This window comes from Symsagittifera roscoffensis, chromosome 3 (genome assembly GCF_963678635.1).
Source record: "Symsagittifera roscoffensis chromosome 3, txSymRosc1.1, whole genome shotgun sequence".
In the NCBI taxonomy this organism is placed as follows: Eukaryota; Metazoa; Xenacoelomorpha; order Acoela; family Convolutidae; genus Symsagittifera; species Symsagittifera roscoffensis.
The window spans coordinates 79,504,865-79,522,380 of record NC_087064.1 but is presented as its reverse complement, the minus strand read 5'-3'; the positions used below and the strand labels follow the sequence as shown (position 1 = coordinate 79,522,380).

The following is a 17,516-nucleotide window of genomic DNA, read 5'->3' as shown; positions in this document are numbered from 1 at the left end:
TGCTTAGACAACAATTTTTGATAGTTATCAGTTGAAAAAGGAGCAATTTTGTCATCCGAAGCAGCAAGCCTTATTCCTCCCTTTACATTTCCTTCATCGAGCTTACTACTTATTAGCTTTATTCTCTGCTCGAGGTCACTCAGAGGCGGGCCTAAACCTTGGGGTTGGGGTTTTGGAAGTGACACGTCATTTGCTCGAATTTTTTTATTTATCAAAGAGCTCATGCTTGTGGTCTGTTTGCGTCCACGTCTTTTCGGTTGCTCCAATAAAGAACGATGTTAAAAAAATTAGCCATTTTGTAACATCTTCTACATTGTAGACGATGTCATTTATTTTTTGCGACACACTTTCCGCCAAGGGAACACGCGAGTCTTTTGGTACTCTCTTGAGTACTCGGACATTTGAGATGGCTGTATTAACATAATTGTCTAGCACTAAATCATTACCTATTGTTGCTTTATCAACAAATTTTACATCAACGCATAAATGACACTGATACCATTGGTTTTTTTTAGAGTCGCTAAGAGAAATATTTACACAACTGATATGATACCAACTAGAAAAACAATCACATCTAATCCAATTTATCAGTCCTGAAGGTTTTAAGCAATCTTTACCTGTACACTCTTTGTTGTTTTTCCTCATCTTGACGCAGCATAAAGGTTAAAAAAAGGATTTTGAATGGACTTTAGGGGACTGAATTAACCCATGATAAACAGTTAGTGGGAATTTTATAAATAAGCAAATAAAAAAAATTAAAGACAGTAAAATTAATTTAAATTTTAAAATCGAATTATAAAAATCAAAAACAAAATCACCCGAGCTCAGTATGTCCAGCGGTGCACCACCAGACTCTTCAAGCCAGTTCCAGTTTCCCACCTCCCCACAGGAAGCCACTTGACAGGCTTGTCTCTAAAATCTCTCAGAAGGCGCTCCAGAAACAGGCACAAACATCAACCATAACAAATCTACTTAAAAAGTTTATCACAACAATTAGGCTAAAAGTTTCCCACCTCCTGAAAAATCAAGATTTAAAATGAGTTGTAAATCTATAATAACAATTTTAAATTTACATTTAAATTAAGATCTAAAACAGCACAATTAATGATCATACGATGCACTTGAGGAGGTCAAACGATTTTTTTTTTCAAATTATCTTTCCATAGGCCGCTACAGTCTTGAAGGTAAACATTAAGAAGAAAAATTGAATTTCATCTTAATTGTGTAGTATAGTAGAGCATTTTTCTAAAATTATGTTCTTGTATAACGTTCCATATTGGAACAGATCGCTTATTGGAAACCTTTTCTATTGGAAGACAAAGTGGAAGATTTTTTTTTAAATAAAGGCAGTTTTATGTCGTTGCGTGAAGATGAATTTCATTGCTCGACGATTTTGTATCATCTGATAGAAGGTAATCAGAAGGTCATAAGTATCATAGTAACCGAGGTTACATTCAGGAGTCCCTTCATCACATATTCCAGCCACAATCCTTGAAATTTTCTAGATATGGAAGTGATAATGATATAAGAAGGAGATGACTAGTGTTGATATAGTAGTAGTACGATAGGATTCTGGGATTTCCCACGGGAATGACCCCTCACTGACCGATTGAGACAAATTTTCCTGTTGGATTGCATTGTTCGCAGAAGCACAAGATACGCCATGTACATGGCACAAGTTCGTTGTATTGCCTTTCCATAAACTTCCTCTAGAGCCGATGTGTTTTATTTTATAACGTAATTTGTAGAGTTATGTTGAGATAAGGCATTCTGAAATGGATCAAAGATCAACAGTCTAATGATAATTGTGTTTTCAACCCGGTTTTTTAACGGCGTTCGCATCTTTTAGCTCTTTAGAGACCTAGCCATGAAGACGTGCTTATTTTTAGAGTGGGGTCATTTTGGTAGTAGCCTTCAAGCTGCAAAACGATCTTGAAACCCCATGTCTTAAGGGGCCCGTAATGACTCCGACCGAATAAGGTACAAAACCCAAGAGGTAAGGTTCCCGACCCTTGAGCCAATTGTTATAGCGCCTTTTTCTCTTAACCTCATATGTGACGTGCGCGAATGACTGTTACATTAGTTGAAAGAAAAACTGAATTGGGCAAGTTTTTTTGGTTGAAAGTAACTAATTTAAAAATTTTGATTTAAATGAAGACAACTCTGAAATTTTGAGAAATCCAAAAAGCGCGCACATCAGAGAGACAATTTTTGCTGTTCGAAAAAAAACACACCTAAAAACAGCAGTTACTAAGCTGAAGAACAAACAGACGATTTTCAAAAAAAAACCTTCCGAACTGTAACGGTTGCACAGTTGCAATCGTTACAGGACATATCCCGCGAATCAGAAAGACTGACGGAAAGAATTGAAACTATTCCTGGTGCAAAAATTGGGCGAAGTACAAGAAATCTGATAGGTCTCCTGCTCAACTGGAGGACTTATACTTCAAAAAATTTTTGAACTTCCAGGGATTGCCGGAAGTAAAATTAACATCTTTTTTGTTTTCAGATATCGCGAAACTAGGAACTGAGGGAAAGCGTCGATCCATCTCAGATGGATAGGTTGATTTTCTCAATTGTAGAAGAACAATAGTAAAATAGTAGCTTAACCGCGATAACGTTCTAGCCCTGTTTTTAGGAGTGACCTGGTGGTCTGAGAAACCTGGGGCCCATCCAGGAGCTCACTATTTTCACATGAGAGGTGTTATTTTGCTAGCTCGGATGATAGCCTTCAAGCAGTAATAACTTCTCGACCCGTGGGACGAGAAATAAATTGAATTGTCTATGGTAGAGATTGTTAAAAGCACGTGAAGCTTTATTTAAATTCTAAATAAGGGTTTTGGGATTTAGTTTTACTTTCCGTCGGTATTTACTTCCGAGGGAACGTTACGGGCGTTCGCAATCTGTATTGCAGAAAAATTCTTTGTTTTAAAAAGCTGCTTGCCCTGGTTACAAAACATATGCTTAAGTTCTTACAGAGCTTGCTCAAAAAAACTTCCGTAAAGGAATCGGCCGTCCCTGAATCTCATAAGCAAGCGGTTAAAAAGGATATCCAACATCTACTAAGCCTTTATACTTGTCATTTTTTCACACTTCTGCCTCAGGGGCAGCCGTACCAGAGTTATAAGCCGACCCGAACTAATCCTGATGGGGGCTTGGGAGTCTGATACAGTAACTTCCAACAGTCCATGGAACGAGCGTCAAACCATATGGTCGCTTCTGGTTGGTCCTGTAGAGGTGCCGGGGCTCTAAAACAGAAGAAATATGAGTAGAAGATAAGCTGTGCTTTATAAGGGCATTCAAGTTTGAAAGCCTAAATAATCTCCCTGCTTTTTGAGACAAGGAAGGCCATGCCAACCATCTTCGGTAACTTTTTTCCCGCACGCGCGCTCATGCCGTTTGCAAGTTTTAGAGCCTAGTCTTTTTCCTATTGCAAATTCGAGTGATGTTTTGATAGCTTTAGACATAGATTTTTGCGCGAGATGACGTTCAATCACTGCGAGTCAAATCTATCTTGGAACGCGTTGAATCTTGATACCTCCGTAAGTTCGGGTCTTAAAATCAAATCTGCTAAATAAAAAAACTGGTATGTGCAGTTTTTTTGGATTTCCTTTTCTGCAACCATCACATTTTTTCCATTTTGAAATCACTGTTTAAGCGCATTATGATAAGTTCCATCCACATACTCCAAACAAAACAGATTCGCTTAAGGCATTTTTTGCTCTTTCTGGTGGGGCTAAGAAAGCGCAATGAGCTAGTAGACGAGCGCAAAAACACTCAAGCCAATTTTTGCTGCCGAATAGAAAGTTTGTAAAAATGGGTTATCATCCATTTTCCCATTACTAACTTTGTATAATGAAAATCATAGTATTTTGTTGTAGCGATCCAAAAAATCATTCTGCAAAAAACAAGAGCTCGAATGCAAGAAAATAGAATTTTTGGCATTCCAAAGCAATTTTTCCGGAAGTAATAACATTAATGGACGTCTAATTTGTCAATGGCCGCAGGCATTGTTTCAGGCTCACTAAATTTTTCGTCGAGCAATTTTTGTCAACAAAATAGGCCGATTGGAGGTCATAGTTTAAAAAGTTCTTCTCTTTTTTTTTGAGTTTTGCGGCTTTTTTTCCAAAACTTAATTAAAATATATTTGTACTGTGTTTTGTCCGGAAGTCCGGAAAGCAAAAGTCGCACTTTTCAGTTTTCAAGCTCAGACCGTTAACTTGCTCCAATTTCACGAAGTTTTCATGGTCGCAGAAAACTACCCTAAGTTTGTCGGCTTAATTTCCAGCTTCTACTAAATTCAAAATATTAATTTTCATTCCTAGCTATTTCACATGTTTCTGATTTGTTTCCGCAAAAAAGTGGAGATTCAGAATCGTTTTGTTGAGACAAGCTGGGCGTAATGGGCGTCTAGTTTGTCAATGCCACCTGGGATTTTGTCAGGCTCATTAAATTATTTGTCGAGCAGTTTCTTCGACAAAGAAGGCCGATTGGAGATCGTTGCTTTAAAAGTTCTTAAAACGACCGAATCAGGGATACGGTCTGCACTTTTCTTGTTTTGAAAAGTTGGTTCTAAAGCACAACTTTTGAAAATCCCAAACGAATGCTGTAGAGTACGGACGGCAGAATAGCAGTGGAAGTATAGCTAAACGACTGAGAAACTGCTGTAAGTAGCTGAAATATTCACGAAGTGGCATTTGTGACGAGCAGCAGCGTCAACTTGATGAGAAAGAGCTCAGCGGTGGGCAGACATACAAGCATCAGTTTTGCCGCAAATGCTTTTCATTTTCTGGCTTCAAATGGTGGACAGATGCTGTGAATGCAGCGCAAATTCAAAAAGAACCCGTTGACAAAAAAGACAAGGCAGCGGGTGACCACAGATGGCATGCTAGGGCTATGTCGATTAGAACATCTCAACCCGAAGGACCCTGCGTCACTATTGAAATACGAGTTCCAGAGATCTGTAAAATCTGTACAGCAGTTAGGACGAAGTAGCAGTGCCAAAGAAGAACGATTCACTAATGAACACCAGGGAAAATTCAGGTAACGAGAACGCATGGGGATTTCATCGGCTGCTTTCATCGACATTCATCGACTTTCATCGACTCTCTTTAGGGGTTTTCATGAACGAATTTCATCGAAGACTTCATTCGGCTGGCAGTGGTCAAGTATCTGCTGAACAAGAGTGATGCTTTACTTATAATTGAACATTTTTTGGAAGAGCGTGGAATGAGAAACAGCCTGCAAACTGACAATGGAGGTGATCATTTGTCAAAATCTAGAGGAGATTTACTAAAGAACCCCAGGTGAAGCAAGAGTTCAGATCGTCCAATACACCTCTATAGAATGGTAAAGCAGAGCTTTACAGCAAAAAAACCACCGAGATGACTTGATGTCCTCTGGCGGAGGCAAAACAATTAAAGATATTATGGATACGAGCAATTCGACTGTTGTTAGAATTGGCAACATAAGCTCATCCATCAACAAAAAGGGACTTTCGTGGACGATTTGGTAATAAGTTAAACTAACAAAATGTCCCTTTTGTGCGTGTTTTCTAGGCCATGGCGTTAGACAGACGCTAGATGCAAATGGTAGGAGGATCAAGTTCATCGGCTACGAAGAGGAAAGTAAAGCGTACTTGCTAATGCATCTTTAGACAAGCCAAGTTATTGGAGCAAGAAGCCTGATGTTCGTTGAGGTTATCATGCCAGACAACTTGAAGCTTGAAAGCAAGCCATTGAAAGCACTGAAGCTATCAATCAAAGGGTGCATTCAGATTGAGAGACCAAGCAATACGACAACCAGCTCTATGCGAACACAATTGAAGGGGGTACTACAGGTTCAGTGGGAGCTTTTGAAGAGGACACAGTTGTGAAAGAAGCAGTCTAGTTACAATTTTCCGAGCATCCAGTACATAAGTCAAAAACGACCAGAAACCCACCTTACCCACCTTACCCATGCTGCAGCGGTTGTAAAACGAGAACAAAGAGGCTATACAGAATTAATGCCTGGACACGCTGACTGTCATGTCTTCTCCAGATGCCATGGGTGTATGAACACTTGTTGCTACACCACGACCTCGCACAGTTATCACTGGAATCTGAGTTCTTGCTGTTCAAAGCCCAATATGTAGCAAAAAGACTCATGCAAATGAAACGACTAGACTTCAGCAAGTCATTTAATCCCACCTGTAAACCAAAAAGAACAGAAAACTGCTGGCTTTATGTGCACAAGATGATGATTTTTATTATCAGATCGATGAGAAGTCAGCTTCACCCACCTCTACATTAATAGAATTATTGTACATGAAGCAGTGGTATATGTGAAGTGTACATGCAGTAGTGGTACATTTACAGTGTACATGGAGCAGTGTACACGAAGGCAACCGAGTATGCTTACCACAAAGAAATCTCAGTAACATACGGTGAACTCTTTTCTTCTTGAGGAATGGCTTACGAGAAGTAGCAACAGTTTGTGTTTATAAAATAGGAGTGGAGCAGACAAAACAATGGTCTATGAGCTGGTTTGAGTAGATGAAATCAACAATGGATCAAGATATCAAGTCGAAATTGTCAAGACGTGGGTCCGTTTCGCCGAATGACTAAAGATGGATGGCAGAGTCTCCTAGTTGTGGTTTTTGGGAAATCAAATCAAGCAGCCTTCTGGGCCAGTAACTGCAAATCAACCACAATTTTTTGAAGACAGCTTGGAGGGCTTTGGTTGAATTAATTGCAAGCCAGCGGGTATCAGCGCACAACTCTCAAAGGACTACGTTGAAGCTGAAACAGCAGGAAATTGAAGAAAACAGATGCACTGCGGGATCATCAGTAAATATTGCTAATCAAAAATGGCTGAATTTTCTAGCTGCTGTGACTGAAATGTTAAATTTCCCGCTCGTTAGAAGAAAATTGGAGCTGCTAACATGGTTTTTCCTTGCCTGAAGATGAAAAAAGATCTGCTATTGTGCTACACACAGGTCGCTAAATGTTTTAACTTTTATGTGTCCTAAAAATGGGATGAGACTGAGCTGACTGGGCTGGAAAAGCCAGCTACTGGCTAGAGCTTTCTTTTCCAGAAGACTAGGGAAGCAATCACTTGGAGCACCAAGAAGCAACCAACAGCAGTACAAATAACTATCTCTCTTCATTGACTTCTCAATGAGATAAGTGTAATGAGTGAGAGGCCATTAGTAATTGAGAAAGTCAACCAAAGCTGCGTCAAGATGAGTAAAAACCCTGTCATACAGAAGCTATCGATGCTCATCGATGTGAAAAAATACTTTTTCGGAAAGCGAGTGCAAGATGTTATTGCCCTACCGAAGTTGGGCAAGCAGCCTTGTTATTGAAATCTCTAAGCAGGGTTTAGATGGATAATCATTGTCAAACAATGATGGGTTACCACATAACCTTGGACAAAGCCAATTAAAAAAGTTTTTATTCCAGGCCGAGCGATATCATTTGAAGTTATAAATCTAGCAAAGATCAGCTAGTCCAAATCGTTAAAATTAAACATAGTCAATTAATGATCACAAGCTAGTCAACGAGTCAGTAATTACTCAATAGATACTTTGTGATGATTTATAGGTGATGTTAATTTTATTTTTTTGCTCTCATTTCATTCTTTAATTTTATCAGCTTTTTCAATCAGATTCAATCATAGTCTGCAAACACAAATCCATAATGATTAAAGTTTTTTGTTTGTTGTCTGTCGGTTACAAAGTTTCCAACAAATTTTTTGGAAGTGATTGAGTTTTGTAATTTGATTTAAGTTTTTTTAAATAAATATTGGAGTCGACGGTTTTGAAAAGGTTGAGAAGAGATGCAACAAAACTTTTGTTTTGATCAATTGATTTTCGAAATGATTCAGTCTAGTATATTCGTGGATTTTTAATTGAAATCAACGCTCTAAAACCAAAGTGCGTTTCGCTACTGCGTAACCTACATTTGCAACCGATTGGTTAAAAACGGACGCGAAGCAGATCTTGCATAACTTCTGATACAGATTTTAGCTTAATTTAAAATGTGTTTTCGATGGTCAGAAAATGACGTGGTTACAACTCTAGCCCTTCATCATTTCAACCAGTTTCAAATCCACCTGAATTTCATAAAATAGGGAAGCGTACAGAAAAGTATAACATGAGGAAAGTAAAGAGTCCAATAAATAAGAAACAAGTCAAGCAGATTGAGAAAGTTAGCATCTATAACATGAGGAAAAAACAATGTTACACACAAAAAACAAAAACTCGAAAACAGTGAACTGATGAAAAAATAAAGCGTTTTTGTTCGCAATTACGTACTGTTGGTTCTGCAATCGAAAACTTTATAAAATTATTATACCAAAAATAGTGCCGAATACAAAGGCAGCATTGGCAGCCTGTATTGCGAAGGAGTGTCTCTGTTTAGGAAGTCTGGCTGCCCTGTCCTTCTCCGCAAATGCGCTCAAACTCTCACGGAGAAATTGTTTTTTTTTCCAAAAATTTCAGTGGTAGGGCTAGCAGCACGCTACTCCAGCAAGTACGCTGCCTACCAATTCAAAGACGCTGCCTACCAGCAGCCCATGTGACAAAAATGATTCCGTCTGGTTGCTTGTTATTTGCCCGGTGTAGGTGTCCGTCTCTAAAACAGAAAGATTGTGAGTAGATGGGACATTATGTTTTTTGATTGTTTCTGAATGCTTACAGATTTTCCCAGTCTTTTTCAGACAAAATCTATTCACCAGTAACATGCTTTTGAACCTAGCATGAGTCCGGTCGCATTTCTAATTGGCTGATCTGACAATTTTAACCTTAAATTTTTACACTGTATGATGTTGAATCATTGCGATCTGATCTTATATTATTAAGCAGTGAATCGTTTAACAGTACTAGTAATTAGCTTCATAAAATCATTCAAGAAATTGTACTGCGATAAAGGGCTTCGTCCAACTTTTTTCGAACTTCCTCTTCCGGAGCTGCTTTGTTTCTGCTGAGTGAAACAGTTCGATTTTTACCCAAAAGCTAGTGGGAAAGCTAGTAGGCGAGTGAAAAAAACACCCATTTTGAAGAAAAACTCATTTTGGCTTACATCATTGGATGTTTATAGTACGCTGATTGCATGAAACTTTTTGAGCATTCAGTCCTTAGCGCAATCCTTAGTTCTAAAAGTTTTTATGACCTTTTCATACTGAAGCACATAACAAGAACATTTTTTGCCCTCTAAAATAAGCGATGTAAGTTGACTATGTCGAATTTGGAAGTGTTTGGAAAAAAAATCGGAAAAATGAAGAAAGAAATATACAAAGACAGACTTGGTAAGTTTACAAATTACTGATTTTTCATTTGTAGTACAGAATTGTTTAAATTGTAACGTAAACCATGCTGTATTAAAGCTAAACAAACCTACAGAATAAAGACAATAAAAAAAGGAAAATGAACCGACACGAAAACCGCAAATTAAGTTTTTTTAAAGTTTTTTGAAAAATCAATTAAAACCTGAAACAGTCATTATCTAATTGCAACATAAATGATGATAGTTTTATTTAAATTTCTAGAACTTGAGCATGTCAGAAGTGACATTTACCATTTCTACTAAAATGACCATTTTGTGAAGTTATTTACAGGAAAAAAAAACTTTGTACCCGATTGCAATACCTTTGCTCATCGCAATTGTAGTTTTTTTCATTGATATTGAAGCAAATAGCTGTTATCAGTTCGTTTAAGTAATGAGAAATACATCATCTATATTAACTTTTTACTAATCCAATGCTATCAAGAAGCTGTACTTGATAGCTGGATTAGTAATTTTCCTCCTCATTCAAAATCAGGAAGGAAAAGCGATAAATATTGCGTTTAAGATTATTTTTTTACTAATATAGTGTTCTGGAAAAAAAAAAGATAAGAAAAAAAGGTTAAGATTTATATTTCATTTGTTTCTCTTATAATTCTAACTTTATCTTGAAGTTTTAGTACGTCCGCCTTGACTTATTTCACTCTTCTCTTTAGTGGGTTGTCTTCATTATTCTGCCGAGGAGCTAATTTGTCTTCATTAGTGGGTTGTCTTAATTATTCTGCTATTCAGCTAGCCCATTGGAAAAAAAAACATATCAATCAACACTAACCAAAATCAAGAAATAAATCAAAGTTCAATTGACTGGAAAGCCCTATGAATATGAAACCCAATTTAATGAATCTTGACTCGGAGTAATAAATGCTTTAATTCATTTCATTTAATAGACAATTGCACAATAAATACATGTCAAGAAATAGAAACAATTGTCGTGCAAATAGAAAAAACTAACTGCACGGTCTGAAATCAACACATCCGAGAATACTTTGTTGAGACAGCCGAAAAAAATAGTGTCAGAAAAGCATGCAAGTAAAGTACACTCTACTTGTAGCAAAAAACTAAAAGATTTTCACTAAATTAAAACAATTTTCACAAATGAGACCAATTGAAAAATTACTACAGAAATCAAAAAAAAAAAATCTGATGCAATATTCCGCAATCAAACTTATCTGCGTCGAGTTCCGCATCTTTGACAAACACGACGTTATCATTTTGAAGATTGCTGATTAGCGAGTTTTACTAATTCTGAAAAATCAAACAGCTTTGTTCAACCATACGAATTACTTAGAAAATAACTAACATAAAAATAGACAATGCAAAAGAGCCAATGAACTCAAGAAAACGAATCAAAACCTTGTATGGAATGATTTTTAAAAAACTTTCGAAAAATAATGTAAGCATCATTAGAAGTTATAAAACATAGCCAACTGACAATTGGCCGCAAAAAACTCAGCCTTTGGAACAATCTCTTCTTTTGAATTTCAAAAAAAGTAATGGCGTTAAAACTCTTTGAAGTTCTAGAAAAATTTTTAATTGATAGTTTTTTTAAGAAATTATCCAAAAATGAGAAAAACGGATCAAAACGCTAGCTTTTATTTCGCTGGGAAATCTGGCAATCAAATTCCACTTTCGAAACTAGAAGTCAATCACATTTTCGTGCCACTTTGCTGTTCGATAGTGGAGTTTTCTTTCTTACTAACAATGTAAAAGCACTTATTTTAAAGAGTAATCACAAGTCAAACCGCAAGAAAAATATTTAAAAAGCGTGAACAAAAGACTTTCTCCTGAAAAAAGAATTTTAAAAAATCACTAAGACCTAAATAGATTTTTACTACGTTCATTACTCTTAATCACATTTTTTTTGTACCAATCGGACTTCAAGGGCGTAATTTTGAGAATGCTATTCGAAAGGTTAAGTTGACGTCTTTTAGCGTAATAGTCTAATACATCCAATAGCGGATTTACAATTTAGAGAAAGGGGTCAATCAATTGGGCCTACTTTAACAGAGAACGATCAAAACTTTCAAGCAAATCCTTTTCTTGTTCCTGCTACTTTCCACCTCAAGCGGATAGAAAACATTTCGAAGTTTGGATGGATTATATTTCGAAGCTTCGGCAATAATGTTTGATTAAAAAACTTTCAATAAAACTTTCAAAATGACTTTTTTCCATATTCGGAAAAGTTCTCCTCACACGAACTTTCAATCCTGTTAACAAAAATAATTGCGGGAAAAAGTCTATTGCCCGGCTGCAATATCCTTGCTTTTTGAAGGGTAAAGAAAATTATATGATTGAAATTTTATGATAAAAATAACCTAATTTGAGAAAACTGGATCAATAAGTAAGGTTTTCGGTTTCAAAATCCAAAAAAATGAAAACTACAGCGCTGATCTAAATTAACCGGACAAAACGCGTTAAACTTGAAATTTAAAACCCGTTTTTCTCAAATTGGGTTGAGTTGAGGTGAAAACTTATGAAGACAAAACTTGCTTAAAATTTTAGCAGAATTAATATGGTGTAATTTATTTTGCGAAATTCGGGCCCAAAATTTTACCACAAAAATGGGTCATTTTGGCTTTTCTTAGTTATTCAAAAATTACGCCGAAAATTCCCAGTCCATCACAAACAAAATTACATCAAAGTGAGCCCCTTACGTAGCCCAACAATCTTTAAGAAGGGTATAATCTCCAAAATATTGTATAAATTAATTTATTTTTGTTTTATAGGCAAAAGAGGTCGTTTTTACTATATAAAATACCAACTTTTTATTTAAAAACTCTTTTTAAACAATTTGCAATTTTTTTGGAGATTATACCCTTCTCAAAGTTTGTTGGGCTACATGAGGGGCTCACTTTGATATAATTGTGTCTGTGATGGACTGGGAATTTTCGGCGTAATTTTTGATTAACTAAGAAAAGCCAAAACGACCCATTTTTTTGGGGTAAAATTTCGGGCCGAAAATTTGGGGACCATATTAATTCTGCTAAAATTTTAAGCAAGTTTTGTCTTCATAAGTTCTCACCTAAACTCAACCCAATTTGAGAAAACGGGTTTTAAATTTTAAGTTTAAGGCGTTTTGTCCGGTTAATTTAAATCAGCACTGTATTTTCTAAATTATCTAAAGTGAATTTCACACTTTTGCTGATAGTGGTGTTTGTTTTGTTTTTACAATTGAAATTAACTGAACTAAAAATGAAGTCGCATGTTAAACCGCGAAAAAAAATTAAGCCTGAACAAATTTTAAGATTTTCCAGAAAGAAAAAACCATCAAGATCTAGATAAGAGTCTTCACTTCACTACGTGCATTTTTCTTTCAAAAATCTTCTCAAAAGTTTTACAAAATGCTGTTACCGTCAAAAACGGGAGCTAAATTAGCGTATTCAATGCTTTCATTGATTTTTTAAACAACCCTAAGTTACAAAAAACCTGCTCTCCTTACAAAAAATCTGCTAACTATAAAAATTGAAAGTGAAAAGTTTCTTGCCTAGTAACAATGCGAACAACTTAGATGGACTCAGATTTGTTTTTGAGATGAAATGGTTTGCAGCTACGAGTCAATAGAAGGAAATAGTTCAGAATGACCTAGTTTCCTTGCAAAGACAAATTTTTGCTTCTTTAGAAATTTCAGAAAAAGATCGCAAGTAAATGTTCCAGCTCATGGCTTTGAGTTTCCAGCTCATGGCTTTGAGTTTCCAGCTCATGGCAATAAGTTTTCAGCTGATGGCAAAAATAGACCTAACGCAAACAATATGTTACTCATTCAAAACTCGAAGCAAATCAATAGCTTGTATTTATATCCTTCCTCTGCATCGATTGTATTAGAGTGCGGATTTACATACAAATGCTTCAATTAACAACAAAAATAAATTAAGAAGTCCTCACAGAAAAAAACTTGAGGACGACTGCAATTGACTGGTCTAGTGTCCTTTCAAGATTTCAAAAAAAGAACATTGTTTTTCCAGTGCAAGCCAAGTTACGATTACTTTGGCGCCTGAATTATTTTCAGCTGTTTCAGTTGATTATCGATTCCACCACGAAGTGAGAAAAAATTTGCAATTGAATATTTTAAGTGGTTCCAACGTAAAAGTAAGGGTCACAAATGAATGTCGCATTGAGTTGGGAGTTTTTATCATTGTTAAGCGTTATCAGTCGTCATTCGATGTTTGAAAGTTGAGAAATTCGGTTCGATATTTCGCTTTTTAGACTAATTTTGAGTAGAGAATCACTCTTCAAATTGCCTTTTCAAAGTTAAAAGTGTTCAGCTATTCGTCATTTAGGACACTCGTAGTTCGTTCTAAGCTGTAAGTTGCACCAAACACGCAAAAAAAACAAAGCTAACAGAAAGTTGGAATTGAGTCAAGGAACTCCCTATTGAGTTTTAAAAAATAGATGGCCATAAAGCGCCTTGAAGCTCAAGAACAAATCCTGATCGGCACTTTTTGAGTAAAATAACCCTATTTGAGAAAACTAGATTATTAGGTCAAGTTTCTATTACCCTGGGAAATTTGAAATTTAAATTGCATTTCCGAAATTTTGAAGACAAAAATAGATGGCCTTAGGCTCTTTGAATTTGTAGAAGAATTTATAATGAATACTTCTTTCTTACAATTAACACAATTTGAGAAAAGTGGATCATAATAATATAAATAATAAATTGTTTGCAAACTAGATTCCACTCATTGTTAAAGTTACTACATTTATAACCAAACGAAATCTCATTGCGCGAACGCCGTGGAACTATGCAGCCCGTTTTCAGGCGCATCTGATCCTGCTATGACTTCTGTTATTTTTATATATTGATAATTAATCATGAAATAAAAAAAAAGATTTAATGATTTAAAGAGAAAAAAAATTTTGAAACGAAAAAGGGAAAAATTTCAGCAGTACCCTTGACAGCAAATCTTTTCTTTTAAAATACTATTTCTACTCAACTCAAAAATGAGTTTAAACAGTTGATAATTTCCTAGAATAAAATTTTCCAAAAACTCATGGTTGAAGATTTGTAATTGATATTGTGTGCAGCTCTGAATCTTAGTTACAAAATCTGGATAGTATTATAGAACAAATTTGAAAAAATTTCTAAATCTAACTTTTACAGAAGTTTTTTTATTACCCTTTATTTGCACAGGTATCTGCCTAGCTAAAACTCAAAATTGTATTCAAATTGTTATTCAAAATTGTATTCAAATTTTTCTCAGATACAGTTTTCTAGACAATGGCCAATATGCACTCTTTTCTCAAAACCTTACATAGTAACTTTAATAATTCATAGATATGTAATTAGTTAACGAATTATATTTTGCGTTTTGTCTCAGTTCTTTGATGCTTCCATTTCTTCTCTTAAAACAAATAATTTTTATAAGCTGTTTAATTTTAAGTTCAACTGTTTCTAATTTCGTTTTGTCTGTTGACGCATAAGCCAAAACCTGGTACTGTAAAATAGGTTCCACGTGAGCGTTATATGCTTTCACTAGTTGATCTTTACCTAAAACTTTTCTCAACCTGTAAGACATCCCACAAAATCTCGAAAATTTACTTTCAATTTTTGCAATATGATCAATAAAGGAAAGTTTAGAGTCAATTTGAATACCTAAGTATCGGAACGATTGTTTTTCTTCAATAATTATTCCATTCATTTTGACATTCTGATTTACCGCAGCTCTTCGTAGATAGTATCATAGTTTTTGTTTTATCTTCATTTAAGGTCAGCTCGTTTTTTTTTTCTAGCCAACTTGCTGTATTGTCCAACGCTTGTTGGTGTTTACTGGTTAAGTGACTGTTTCTAGCTGTTGCTTTTATGACAGTGTCGTCTGCATATAAAATCAGATTAATTTCACTATTTTCATTTAGCTCAATATCATTTATATAAATGATGAAAAGAAGCGGACCTAGTATGGATCCCTGTGGTACTCCATAACTCACATTTTTAATTTCAGAGCGTTTGGTTTTAGTGGCAACGTAGTGTTGTCGATTTTTTAAATAAGATTTTGGAAGATCAAAAACAGGTCCCCGAAAACCATATGCGTCACATTTCTCAAGTAAAAGAATGTGGTCAACTGTATCAAAGGCTTTCTTAGGGTCAATGAATGTGCACTGTGTCTTCGTGGAATGAGAGTTCCAATCTTCAATCTTGATGCACTTCTTCTATTAGTGTTATTAAAGCATCAATTGTACTCCTTTTTGATCTGAGCCCAAACTGGCAACTTTGTAGTAACTGATACTTAGTGAGATATTGGTTCATTGTGTTACAAATGAACCGCTCAAAAATTTTACCTACAACTGGTAAAAGAGAAACTGGCCTGTAATTTGATGGGTCTAGATCATTGCCTTCTTTGAAGAGAGGTTTGTATTTGACAATTTTGAAACTTTCTGGAAAAACTTGTCTATAGTGAATAAGTCTTGATTAAGTGATCAAATAGGTTAAACTTTTATTTTGCTGAAAAAACTGATTAATTTCCATTTCGAAATCAGAAGTGGATGACGTTTTTCGTGACCTTCTTAATTTTGCAGATCGATAGTAGATTTTGCCTTCCTTTTAACAATAGAAATGCACTTAACTTAAATAGATATCATAAATCAAACCGCGAAAAATCAAAATTGAGCTGGAACAAATTTCAACTTTTTTTCTGAAAAAAAAATACAATTCAGCAAGACCTATATAAGAGTACTCACTACGTTCATTACTCTTAATAAGAGCTTTTAACAATAGAAATGCACTTAACTTAAATAGATATCATAAATCAAACCGCGAAAAATCAAAATTGAGCTGGAACAAATTTCAACTTTTTTTCTGAAAAAAAATACAATTCAGCAAGACCTATATAAGAGTACTCACTACGTTCATTACTCTTAATAAGAGACTGAAGTACGTTCATCAACTCTTAGAAACAAAATAAAATTTTGCTGCAGCGGTAGTCAAAACGTTTTGTGCTATTTTCGTAGAAACAGCCGAGTCTAGCTATTAATTAATCTTAATCGAAGACAATCTTCGGTGCCTGGTTCTGAATCTGAATGGTTTGTAGCGGTGGCGTGATGATGATGATTGAGTGATGATTGAGCTGAGAATGCATCCATCTCCGTCCTAGCTGCGACTGACCATTAATCTCTGGCGGACGAAAAAGTGACACGTATAAGCTCACTTTGAGAACTACAGTGACAACTGAAGGAGACAGTAGTAAAGATATATTTACTTAATATTTACACATATGCGACAATTGAGGAACATGGAATGGCATCGAATGCATTAAATATGAACACTTGGCTTTCTGTCTGTTTACTTGGTAACACTTTCACTTTGGTTGGCTGGCCCAGCAACCCTTATGACACATAGTGAAGCCCAAGAAAGCCAAGCTAGTTGAGTGATATGATATGCACATAGAATAAACAAGCGACCTGTACAATATTTACAAATCTATTCCAAATTCTAAAATGAGCGGCTCTGCTTGTGTTTAAAAAGTAAAACATATTTATATTTGTACATGTCTGTTTATCGATTCATCTAGTTTAAACTCTATCATGTTAGCTTCTGTCCGTGCTCCTTGTCACATCCCCCTCTTCTATTTCATCGGTTGTTATTATTCGTCTGCTGAGGAGCTGAATGGTTCATTGCTAAAACACATCAGTCTTCAATCAACCATCGGCAGAGCCTTAATGAGTCATTCGATTCAACAATGGCCACAATGCTACTCAATTAATCGCTATTCGCACATTAACCGAACGTCGAGAACTAAGAGCACGAAAAAATTAGTTTACACTCGTCGCCTGATCTGAAACCAGCTCATCCAAAATTACTACTCTGAGTTTCGTAAAATAACTCTACACTTTGAAATTAAACACAATGTGAAGCTGCACAAAAAAGCCAAGAAGTAGCTTCAAATACACAGGCAAAGCACCACTTTGCAAGCACAAGCAAGAAAAGGGCTAAAAGTACTTCTAAAAGGATCAAAAAATTTCTAAATTGCGGATTCCATACCAAAATAGGAAAAAATTCTTTATGCAAGGAATACCTCCAAAGCTTGTTCTTTCGATTGTACCCTTAATCTCAGATTTGGCACCGTAGTTTTCAAGAAAAAAATTAACGAACCAAATTTCAAAAAATGGATTTTTGAGAAAGAAAAATTAACAAACAAAATTTTCAAGGTCCAACATTTATTTTCTACAAAAGTTAAGAATCCGCAAAGCAAAGAGAACTCC

The 17,516-nt window shown here is 35.6% G+C and overlaps 1 protein-coding gene across 4 annotated transcripts in view; it reads right to left on the bottom strand.

The window, feature by feature from the left end:
• Window positions 1-16,457: 16,457 nt before the first annotated feature.
• Window positions 16,458-17,516, bottom strand: part of LOC134842618 (serine-rich adhesin for platelets-like) — a 72,304-nt gene continuing 71,245 nt past the window's right edge. For all 4 annotated transcript variants that reach the window (XM_063859037.1, XM_063859038.1, XM_063859039.1 and 1 more), the window contains one exon: window positions 16,458-16,931. In XM_063859037.1, the coding sequence (XP_063715107.1) occupies window positions 16,885-16,931 (47 nt within the window). In that variant the 3' untranslated portion in view covers window positions 16,458-16,884. The remainder of the gene's footprint in view (window positions 16,932-17,516) is intronic.